The 12,417-nt window shown below is 45.1% G+C and overlaps 2 protein-coding genes across 2 annotated transcripts in view; both read right to left on the bottom strand.

Annotated features, from left to right (window-relative positions):
- Mpc1 (mitochondrial pyruvate carrier 1) overlaps positions 1–12,417 on the bottom strand; it is a 506,120-nt gene that overhangs the window by 470,372 nt on the left and 23,331 nt on the right. The window lies entirely within an intron of this gene.
- Positions 1–12,417, bottom strand: part of Rnaset2 (ribonuclease T2) — a 29,457-nt gene that overhangs the window by 16,683 nt on the left and 357 nt on the right. The window contains exon 2 of the mRNA XM_003466355.5: positions 8,364–8,424. Coding sequence (XP_003466403.2) covers positions 8,364–8,424 — 61 coding nt within the window. The remainder of the gene's footprint in view (positions 1–8,363; positions 8,425–12,417) is intronic.

Genomic DNA, 12,417 nt, shown 5'->3' with positions numbered 1-12,417 from the left:
CAAAAACCAAACAGACAAGTAAATAAATAAGTAAATAAAAATAAAATAAAATAATTGCACTTATCCAACTTATCTTTGACAAAGGGGCCAAACATGTTCACTGGAAGAAAGATAGCTTCTTCAAAAAATGATTCTGGAAAAACTGGCTTTCTACATGCCAAAGACTAAAACCAGACCCACATCTACCACCAGGCACTAAACTAAAATCAAAATGAATCAAAGATCTAAATAGTAAAACAGAAACACTAAATCTGCTGGAAGAGAGAATATATACAATTCTTGAAGACACAGATGTAGACAAGACTCTATAAACAAAGCCATGATTGCACAAGAACTATGTCACTGTTACACACACACACACACACACACACACACAAATCAGCTACTGAGATCTCATCTTATTGAAAAGCTTTTGCAATGCAAAAAAAAAAAAAAAACCACCACTAACAGTATGAAGAGACAACATACGTGTGGGAAAATATTTATGCCACCTATTCTTCAGACAAAGGACTAATACCTAGAACATATAAAAAACAAAAAAATCAGAACTCCAAATTCAAACGGTCAATCTAAAAATGGGCATCTGAGATGGACAATTCTCAGAAGTATAAATGATAAATACATGAAAAAATGTTCAACATCACTGGTTATTTGAGAAATGCAAACTAAAACAAAGCTGAAATTCCATCTCATTCCAGAAAGAATGGCTATTGTCAAGAAAACAACCAATAACTAATGTCACTGGGGCTGTGGAGAAAAAGGAATCCTTCTTCACTGTTGGTGGAAGTGTAGGCTGGTGCAACCACTGTGGAAATCATGTGGAGATTCCTTAAAAACTAGGATAAGAGGTCCTATGAGAACCAGTTCTATCCCTTCTGGAATCTTCCCAGAAAAAAGCATCATACCACAGCAATATATGCATACAAAAACTGGCAGTTTGTAATGGCTAAATCTTGGAAACAACCCAAATGCCTATCAACCAAAAATGGATAAAAAAGATATATATAAAATAAAGTACTACACGACTTTATATAAAAAAGAAAAACTGAGATATTTAGAGCTAAATGGGTGGACTTTAAGACCATAATTGAAATAAATTGGACATACATGTAAATATCGCATTGTCTTTCTGGTGTGAGAAACTGAAAATATAAGTAAGAATATAAATGTACAATAGATATTATGAAATAAGAAGAAACTGTTCAAAAAGAGAAGGGAAATAGGGAGAGGGGAGGAGGCAAAAAGAAGGGAAAAATGAGAAAAGGAGGATAAAATGAAAACTAAGCTTTGTGAATGGGGAAGAGAAGAGAGGAGAGTTTGAAAGGAGGGGATGGGAATGAGAAAAAAAGAGAGGAATTAAGATATATGATGTACAAATATACAAATTCCCTATAATAAATATGATCATTATGTATACTCAAATTGTACTAATAAACTTAAATTTAAATATATATATATATACATATATATATATATATATATATATATATATAATTTTTTTTTGAGCCATCAACCCAAGTGAAACAGATGTCAAGTCCAGTTCCTCACAGTAACTAAGCAAATGCAAACAAAGAACAGAAGTTGGAGCCTCTGAGGGAAGAGGAGTAATCACGCTCCATCCTGTCCAGTCCTTTCCTCTGTATGTCATCTTTTGAGGGGAGGCACCTTCTTTTCAGACTGATTCAGAGATGAAGAAGTGCCCTGACTTGAGTGACTGAAGTATCCTGAGACAGTTGCCTGCCACAGAACAGCTGGGCAACAGCCTGCAGAATCCATGCACTTCAACCTCTGCCAACGTTTCAGTTTCCTCCCTAAGGAAACCTTACTTCCTGCGGTCCACAGCTCATGAAGAGCAAAGTCAGCACCAAACATGGGTCATAATGAGGTAATTCCAATAAGGGGCTGGTTTCTCCCATTCCCCAGCAATCACTCATCAGTTCCTATAGTGCTTCGGAGTAAGGACACAGTGGAGACCATGACAGACTGTTCAGGTACTGTACTGTCTGTCAACATCTCTAAAACAGATGCCCAGAGATTAGCAGCCAGGAGTATACCTGGCCTGGAATGCCAGCGGTTTCTTATCACAGCCATCTTGTTTGAAATAAATTGCCTAACAGTGATATTTTGCTAATCACTTTTAAAAATCTTGTTTTTAAAACCTCAAGGCAGGAAGGCATTTCCTTATATTTTATACGCAGTCAAAGGCCACAATCACATCTCGGAAAGGCCAGAACTGAGGGTAACCTCTTTTGAGCTGAACTTGAGCGCTACCTGCGCACAGGTTCCTTGTTCCTTGACTTCCTTGACCTTCACTGCATTCCCATCCCACTCACTCCTGCACCAAAGAAAAAGAAACAGCACCAGGAGAGAATATAATAATGGACACACAGTTACAAATGAGATCCCAGACCAAAAGTATAATTTGGTGAAGATAAAGAGTGCAATTTCACTTTTATCTGTCAACAGAAAAGTAAATCAGTGAGGAAGTCAGAATGTCCTCACTACTCAATGCTGAAGGTGAAACAAAAAGCCAGAGTGAGTGCTCCTAACCTGGCAGGAAGTGATCAAATTATATGGCACCTCTTGGCTACATTTTATCTTGCACAGATTAGAGGTCTCAAAATTTAAAACCCTCAAGCAAAATTTCATAAACACTATGGATAAAATTAGTGCTAGTTCAGTAATGTGATAAAATACTATGTAGATAACTTTGCAAAGGAAACCAGGACCAGCTTTGTAACTGCCTCTGAGAAGGTCCAGCTCCAGTAATGGGAGCAAGGTGTTGGGAGCCGCAGCCCCGAGCCCGGTCGCCTCACTTGGCGGACGTGAGGCCTGTAGTAAAGAGCAAAGCCTGAGGTAGATTACCCCTCCCATCGAGCACGTTAGTTTCCTGCTTACCGCGTAAGCAACCCGCTCAACAATATAGTCTGCCTGGCAACTGATGATGTTAGCCAATCAGCTTGCCTTGCTCACTTTAACATGATTGGACACTGTATCCGTATATATACTGGTGCCACCCCTGGGGGGGAAGAAGAAGCCCGGAAGTAGAAGCCCAGAAGGAGCCGCGGAGAGCGGACCGGTAGAGGCTTCGGAGCGAAGCCCGGAAGGAGCCGCGGGGAGCGGACCAGAGGAGGCTTCAGCTGGGAGCGATCCCAGGGCAGGCTGTACAGAGAAGAAAAATAAAAGAAAAGGTTGTCCACTGCCAGACTTTGTCGTGTGTCCTTCCTGCCGGCCGGGAGCGGACATCGACATTTGGTGGCCCGTACGGGGACTGATCACCCCCGAGACGTGGAAGTGGACAACGCTCCAGTACAGAGCTGCGAGACAGGTGAGTTGGGGATAAGCCTGGGCTCTGGGTGGCGCGCACCTACAGGGCTTTTAGACTCCCCTCAGGCTCACGCGTAAGTGGCGGATTCCTTGGGCCTCACGCGGTGAGTAACATATTAAAAGATGGGAAACATGCTAGGTAGCAACACTAAGAGCGAGGGTGGTTGTGGAGAAAGCTCTCAAGAGCTTACAAAAGTACGCAGGGTATTTGAGCAGGCCCAGTCAGGGAGCTCCCGAGAGGGGCCCGTCAAGGGGAACAAAGATGCTAAGGAGGAGGACGGGGCTCTAGCCTCGGAGTCGTCTGACTCCGAGGACGAGGGAAAGTTGAATGGCAAGGAGGCCAAAGAGACCAGCTGTCAGGAGCCCAAGTCGCTCGATAAGGAGTCACAGGGTTCTTTTCCAGCGTTGCGCCGCAAATTGCGCTCTGCTCAACCTGGTCTGCGGAGGAGTAGAGAGCTCCTGAGCGCTCCCCGGCGCGAGAGGGAGGCGATCCCTCGCCACGAGGCGGCCGCCTGGGAGCTCCCTCCCCTTTCGCCAGAACAGGAAGTGATGCACGGGCCCCCATTTTCCGCCCAATCACGGCCGCCGTCTTATGCTCCGCCGCCGGCGGGTCGGTATTTTTACAGGCGGCTTTGGCAGGGGGGACGCTTGTCTCATGAGGTACATCCACCTGGGATAGATAGTGGCCCCTACGGGATATTTCCTGTACAAGTAGCTATGGGCCAGGGACGCAATGTATGGGAGCCTTTTGAGATAAAGCAGATTAGAGAACTTAAAAATGCAGTTACAACCTTTGGGCCGACTGCGCCTTACACCATTGCCATGCTGGAGAACCTGTCTTCTGGGCCCCTCACCCCCGCGGACTGGATTCAGCTGGCAAAGGCGTGTCTGCCCTCGGGCAGTTACCTGGATTGGCGAGCCTGGTACGCAGAGTTCTCTGCAGAGCAGGCTGAGAGAAACGCCAATCGGGGAAACCGGGGGTGGAACAAGGAAATGCTTATGGGAGAAGGTCGGCACGCTGATGATCAGACTCAGTTCCCCGGCGCTGTCTATGAACAAATCAATGCCATAGGGCTCCGCGCCTGGAAGCAAGTAAGTGGTGCCGGAACAGCCTCCTTGTGTCTTTCAAAAATAATTCAGGGTACCACAGAGCCATTTGTTGACTTTGTGGCCCGAATGCAAGATGCTGCCGATAAGATATTTTCTGATCCGGGAGTGGCTCGACCGCTGGTAAGGCAGCTGATTTTCGAGCAATGTACAAAGGAGTGCAAGGCAGCAATAGCTCCTCATAAGAACAAGGACCTCAACGCCTGGATTAGGATATGTAGAGAGATAGGGGGGCCGCTCTCCAACTCGGGAGTGGCTGCTCTCCTGGCCGCGGCTGTACAGCAGAGGGGACCTCGCGGGTTAGAAGGGGAATGTAAGGCTAAAGGGTGTTTTGCCTGCGGGGAGCCAGGACACATTAAACCCCTGTTCGACCTTCTAAAGGGAGACCCAGATATAGCCTCCCACAGGAGGCTCACTCCTGAGGCAAGAGCTGCCTTACAGAGAGTGGAAAAAGCCTTAGGTGGGGCTACCTTACACAGAATTAAACCAGGGCGACCCTTTGATGTCTGTTTGCTACAGACTAGTCTACAGCCTACAGCGGTGATTTGGCAGAAAGGACCACTACTGTGGATACACCCTAAGGTCTCACCTGCAAAAGTCATAGAGCATTACCCGGAGGCAGTCGCTTCATTGGCCCTTGAAGCGCATGATAGAGCTGTCCAACATTTTGGCTCAGGACCACAAGCCATCCGAGTACCCTATACGGCCAGCCAGATCAAGACCCTGGCTGCCTGCATAGATACATGGGCCATTCTGAGATGTGTTTTCCATGGGGATATAAACAATCAATACCCTAAAGACCCTATCTTGTCATTTGTCACTCAGCACCCTATAATTTTTCCAAAGGTTACTGCCTCTGAGCCATTAGTCCCAGCAACTACAATATATACAGATGGCTCCAAGACGGGGATAGTCGCCTATGTGATCCTAGGCAAGCCCCCGGTTACCATACAATTTGAACCAGATCAGCCTCAGGTGGTGGAACTACAGATCGTTAAAATGATTCTTGAACGGTTCTCAGAAGCCATTAACATTGTCTCCGATTCTAGGTATGTGGTCAATGCTATGCAAGTGCTTGAGACTGCCGGTTTAATTAGATCCACTTCCACAGTGGCTGGGCTGTTCCTGTCTATCCAGACATTGCTTCAGAACAGACACCATAAGGTCTTCACCACCCACATAAGAGCACATACATCCCTGCCAGGGCCCATGGCACAGGGGAATGCGTTATGGATTTTTACCTTACTAACACCAATCGAGCGAGCCCGTGCCTTCCATGATAAGTTTCATGTCAATGCCAGGACACTAGCAAACCATTTCCATGTTTCCAGAGCAGATGCACGAGATATCGTGCGACTATGTGACTCCTGTGCCACATACAAACCTGCCATACCGATGGGAGTAAACCCTCGAGGTTTGATCCCTGGTGATGTTTGGCAGATGGACATCACACATATACAGGAGTTTGGAACTCTTAAATATGTTCATGTTTCCACAGACACCTGTTCTCACGTCATATTTGCAACAGCAGAAACAGGTGAAAAAGTGTCTAATGTGATCAATCATTGCCTGGCGGCTTGGGCCGCATGGGGCAAACCAAAAATATTAAAAACTGATAATGGACCAGCCTATATAGGCAAAGCCTTCAATGAGTTCTGCAAAATGATGGAGGTTCAATTAAAACATGGTATCCCATACAATCCCCAAGGTCAAGGAATCATTGAGAGGGCTCATAGAAGCCTCAAAGAAATTTTACAAAAACAAAAAGGGGGAGTAGGCCAAGGCCTGGCCCCAAAGGCACGATTATCCATGGCACTATTCACACACAATTTTTTAAATTTAAATAATGATAATCGCTCCCCAGCTGTGGAGCACTGCAACCCTTCCCCCAACCATAAAGGGTGGGTGAAGTGGAAAGATGTCCTGACAGGACAATGGATGGGCCCGGATCCAGTGGTCAGCTGGAACCGAGGCGCGGTTTGTGTTTTCCCACAGGAATCGGGACGAGAACCACTGTGGATACCGGAGAGACTGACACGGGCGACAAAGCCCTCGACTGAAGATCAGACCTGCCCTACCGGAGATCCATCACAGACCAACCAACAAGATGAATAGAAATAGCGGTAGCCCGAAATGGACAAGAAGATCCTCAGGCATATGCATGGCTCGCTCGCCTAGCCTACGACCGAGTCTAGGGGCGGTGAGCTTCCCACACTCCTCCTCTAAAAAATTATGACATAGCTGGGTAGGAGAGTCAATGACGGGTAAGAGCGTACTCCCCCGGTGCGACTCAACCTAAGCCAGGCCCTACCCCATCCTGCACGTAAGCCGCTGGACTGTTAGATGCTGCCCAGGTCTAAATTTCTCTCCGAGGGGATTTCTTTACGGAGAGAAAATGAGTGCAAGCTTGTGTGCATCCAGGTTCCGTCCAGTTTGTGCCTGGCCCTAGAAAAAGGACGAGGGCCTCAGGGCCTTGGCAGACCATGGGACGGCCGACCAGGGTCTAAGCCAAGGACCTACGGTGGGCCTACGCATAGGGCATAAGCCTCTGCACCCAGTCCAGGAAGGGCTACGATGCGCACATTTATAAAAAAAATAAAAAAGGGGGAGATGTTGGGAGCCGCAGCCCCGAGCCCGGTCGCCTCACTTGGCGGACGTGAGGCCTGTAGTAAAGAGCAAAGCCTGAGGTAGATTACCCCTCCCATCGAGCACGTTAGTTTCCTGCTTACCGCGTAAGCAACCCGCTCAACAATATAGTCTGCCTGGCAACTGATGATGTTAGCCAATCAGCTTGCCTTGCTCACTTTAACATGATTGGACACTGTATCCGTATATATACTGGTGCCACCCCTGGGGGGGAAGAAGAAGCCCGGAAGTAGAAGCCCAGAAGGAGCCGCGGAGAGCGGACCGGTAGAGGCTTCGGAGCGAAGCCCGGAAGGAGCCGCGGGGAGCGGACCAGAGGAGGCTTCGGCTGGGAGCGATCCCAGGGCAGGCTGTACGGAGAAGAAAAATAAAAGAAAAGGTTGTCCACTGCCAGACTTTGTCGTGTGTCCTTCCTACCGGCCGGGAGCGGACATCGACAGCAAGGCAGGATTCCAATGGGAAGAGATCAGCATTACTGTCTTAAAAAGACAAAAGACACAAAGCAAGTCAGAGCCAGCCACAGAAAGAGAAAGCTGATGTTGCTGCCAAATAGAAAAGAGGAAGCTGGTTTCTCAGATCCCTTCCATGAGTGAAAGGTGTTTAATCAAACTTCCAATATAACATAAAGGGAGGAGACAAATCCAGCCTCATCATGAGTTGAATTTTGACCCCAAATGATATACCCCGTCTCAACTTTTGTTATCTGTTAACTCAGAAACAGGATCCCTCCAAATGTAATCAAGATAGGATGCCCTCATCATACCTGATTGGGGGACACCCTAAATTCAGTCACTGGTGTCACAAGAAACAGACACAAGGCAGACAGATACATGAAGATGATGCATCCATAAGCCTAGGACACAGCTAGAAAACGGAAAGCACAGCGGGCTAAGGTGATAATGGAGACAGTCACAAGTAAGATTCAGACAGAGTTCTAGAAGTCTGAAACAAACTCATTCAGTAGCCAACCGAAGGAGCCAACCCTACTAATGAATGTCTTGATTTCAGACAGCCACTCTCCAGAGCTGTAAGAGTGGATGTTCTAAGCCACCGTGTTTGTGACTTTTGTTATTACCATCACAGGGAACTGAAATATGGTCCTCCTCCAGCAAGTATCCTGTTGTAGACGCAGCTTGCCTGGAATAACTCCAGCCTCAATCACAGGACGGGGCAAGGAGGCTGGAGGGTCAGTCAGCCAGGAGCAACCAAGCAGGCACATGTGCCTGTAAACAACTCTTTACAGTGATTCTGTACCAAATGGGCTAGTTAAGGGAGAAAAAACTCACCTTGCATATTGTTGGTGGCCAGAGTTGGGTCAAAATTAGTTTTTTCCACTCGTGGCTGCCACTGTTAAAAGACAAGAAGCTTATTTTTCAATAACTTCTTTAAAGTTTCACACACACACGCACATATACATCCCCCCATCCATTCAACATTAAGTATCCATGAGACTAGGGATGCTGCTGGACATGAAGTCCCCACTTCCAGTGCACATTACAAGGAAGTCAATAAACACCGTAAGAAAACATAAGTGATGACCTTAGTGGCACAGAAGTTAAATACGAGTGTAAGAGGGCAGGCAGATCAGAGTTCAGTCAGAAAGGGTTCCACTCAAGGGAAGCAAATGAGCCATAAAATGCCTTTCTTAGCAAGGTGTGGCAGTGCACGCTTGTAATCCTAGCACTTTGGGAATCTGAGGCAGCAGGATTACATGTCTCGACAATTTAGAAATTTAGTGATACTCTGTCTCAAAATGAAAAATAAGATACAAAGGACTGCAGAGTAGCTCAGGAGGAGTCTTCCTAGAGATGTTTAAGCAGTTTTGAAATACAGATGCATAATCCTTTAGCTGTATTTGTGAACTCATAAGGTCCTGAAAAGTGGACATTTGTTATATTTCAAGTGGCAACCATACATGATCTGAGTTAACAAAAAACCATTTATTGTCACAACCTCACTTGGCACTTAGGTTTGCTGATAAGGTATTACTTAAAAGACTAATTAGGGCTGTTAGCTAGAGCTAGATCCATGCACAGCACAATGTCACATGTGCTTGCTGGAACACAGGACATGCATTATGTCATACTGCACTTGTTATCTAGAACACAGGATGTACATCCAACTGCCTATACCACAAGCCTGAAAACTGTAAAACTCACCTGACTTTAAGATTTCACAGAAGCCCAGATAGGACAGAAGAAATAAAAATAGGTGTGAAGGAGGAAACAAGGAAAATCAGTTTTAAAATTATTCTTTTAAGATGACAGCTGGGGACTAGGGATTTTGCTCAGTGGCACAAGAGCCAGCCTGCTAAGCATGAGGTCATGAGTTCAATCTCAGGTATCAACAAAAAAAAGGGAAGACAACATCTTCAGGAAAAAGTTACCCAAAATTATCTATATCTGTGCTTTCTAGGTTTTCTGGACTATCACATCCAAAAACTCTTAAAGGTACTTTAAATCCATAAGTTATTTTAGTTGACAGGATAAAAGGCAGGAAGCTGGCCTTGAGAAACAAATTCAGCAATTTCAAAGAATGTTTTTAGGCAAAACACCTTATATCAACTACACACAAAAACAAAGCATACACAACACCTGTAATCCCAGCACTTAAGAGGCTGAGGCAAGGATCAACATGAGTTCAAGTTCAGTTTGGGCTACATAATAAAGTCAAGGCAAATCTGAACTGCACAGCAAGAACCTATCTCAAAAATTCAAACAGAAAAACAATACAGGGGCCCTGCCTTTCCCCTGTAAAATGGGTCATTCTTTGATCTGTAAAAGTATCTTTCTATCTGTGAACTGTTGCTTTTTCCTGTAAAATAAGCCGAAACTTTCTATAGATTCACAAATTACACAGATTTCCACTACCCAAAACACAAATATCCTCAGCTCTAGACTATAGTTGTCTGTCTCCTTCTTAAGGGTCCACATTCCATTTCTTTGAATGTGAACTTTAAAAAAGTCTGCCTAATAAACCTCTTTATCCTCTTACTGATGTGTCCTGAAAATTATTTTTCTGTGATGGAAGTCAGAGAATGAGAAACCTGCCCAATGGGTGGGGTGAGTCGTGGTTCCCCATCTTTACTTCAGGGACTCCTCAGACCCTGTCCATTGACAAAGGTATCACAGGCAGCTAAGCTGGGTAGAAATTAATATACAGACAGGGTTGGGGTGCTCAAGGATATCAGTGAAAAGTAAAAACATTAGAATTGTGGCTGGAGGCACATCTGAAAACCAGGCATCAAGATAAAAATGCAATGGACAGGCCTATGCACCTCCCTAAGGGATAAGCAGTAACTTGGAACTATATTCTAATTAGCACCACCAAGTCCAGGAAGTCCCAACAGATATCAATGGCCCACAAGGATGAAAAGAACTAGTCCCATCCCTTCCCCAAAATGCCTTTGTTCTTTTCCGTACCCTGCTATGTGACCCTTCTCCCTATTGGATCAATATTAGCTAATGAGCTATACTTGTAATCCTATTGGTTGCTTACAGTTTGACCCATGTTGTACCCACACTGTGACCATGCTGTATAAATTACTCCTGATAAAAGGCCTTGGTAGGCACCCACACCACACCCCTCCCGTCCCTCAGAGGCTATCATCTCTCCATTAAACCTTTCCTACTCTTAAACTCCATTGTCCTTTGGAATTCATTCTTCAATTTCAGGGACACCAACTCAGCACATCTGACATCTAGTAGGTTGAGTTACATTTGTCCAGTGTCAAAAGAACTGTGGAGCTGTAGTTTATCCACAACTAGAATTCCTAGTAGGAGGCCTGATAGGGTTCAGAAGTGGTTTGTTTCTTAAAGGTTCACATGTGGGAGGTTTTGAGGTGGGATAGAAGAAATAAAAATGAGGGAAAGAGACAAAAGAAACAGATTTTAAAAACTGAACAGTACTTTAAAGAAAAAATCGCACCTTCAGAACACAAGCCTAATTCATTTTTTTCTCTTCTCCCAAAATATAGTAGGGGCGGGGGACAACCTTTCACCTACAAATAGATTTGTCCTTACCCTTTTTATCTTCAAACTGTCCTCTTTTCCCTATGAACAGACCACCTTTTTAAGAATTCCCATATGAAAGGGCCATTATCTCACTTTGGATGGGCCTTCCTTTTCCGCCCATTAGACAAGACTAACACTGGATTATTTTATAGAATTCCAGAACTCCCACCATCCAAAACACAGAAAAGATCCCCAGTTCCCAAGTATACTGTGCCTTCTCAGAGCATCCACACTCTACTCTTTCATGCCTCCTGTATCTATCTCCAGTAAATCTTCTCATGCTTCTTTCACTGACCTGAAAATTCTTTTTCCAACACAGGAGTTAGAGAACCTACAAACTTATTTTAAAAGGGTGTGTTAAGTTCCTTATTTCAGTTTTGGGACTCTCAGACCCAAGACAGCATCATCCCCCGGATGGCACTACTGGAATCTTTAAGAAGGGAGTCCTAGTGGGAGGACCCCAGGTCAACTGAGGATTGTTGTTGGAAAGATTAAAGTATTTCCCCTGGGATGCTGGTTAGCTCTCCTGAAAAAAATTGTCATAAAAGCCTGAGCTGGTCCCACACCGTTTCTTTGGTTTTCTTCCTGTCTGGGGATGTGATCCTGATCTCTGTCTCCCTCAAGTGCTCCCTAGGAAGTCTTCAGCCAAAGGCAAGGCAGTGACCCGTTCCAGGATTGAGAGATAAACTGCCTGTCTTCATAAGCACTCTGCCTTCAGGTATTTTACTATGCTAACAAAAAATGGACTAATGCGAGGTATCCATATTTACAAAGTTAAAACATACAAAGGGTGCAAAGTAGAACGTACTCTAAAAATGGAAAAAGCACTTACTCAGTGCTCCCCCAGATAGTGATAATTAGAAGAGCTGCACGCATTACAAGGGGCTGGGGATGAACACACTACAGCCAAAGGCCTTCAGTTAAGGTTCATTATCACTCTACCGGGCTGTTTCAAATACTCTGGGCACCTCAACTCCTCTCTCCTCAGACCAACTCTGTGGGAGTCCCAGGGCCTTACACCAAGAGAGAAATTAGGGCTTCCAGCACCCCACACTGCTTCTCAGGCTCTGATTTTGGGGCAATGTAGCTGCAGTTCAGAAAGTATGCTTTCTGGAAACAACTGAAATACCATGTTATCTCTTAAAGTACACAGTAAAACTGCAATAGTGCTTTATTGAAAGTAAAATCCACTTTTTCCACATCTACTGTGCAAGTATGGAACGCTTCTATTAACCTGATCATTACACAAACAGAAAAGAATAAAGTTAAAAACAGTTGAAACGTGGTTCTCTCCCGCAGTTAACATCGCAATTACCCACGACACCCC

The sequence above is a fragment of the Cavia porcellus genome, unplaced genomic scaffold, assembly GCF_034190915.1.
Source record: "Cavia porcellus strain 051 isolate PalLab524CR breed Dunkin Hartley unplaced genomic scaffold, mCavPor4.1 scaffold_22, whole genome shotgun sequence".
NCBI classification, from domain to species: Eukaryota; Metazoa; Chordata; class Mammalia; order Rodentia; family Caviidae; genus Cavia; species Cavia porcellus.
This window is presented reverse-complemented; position numbering and strand designations above follow the sequence as displayed.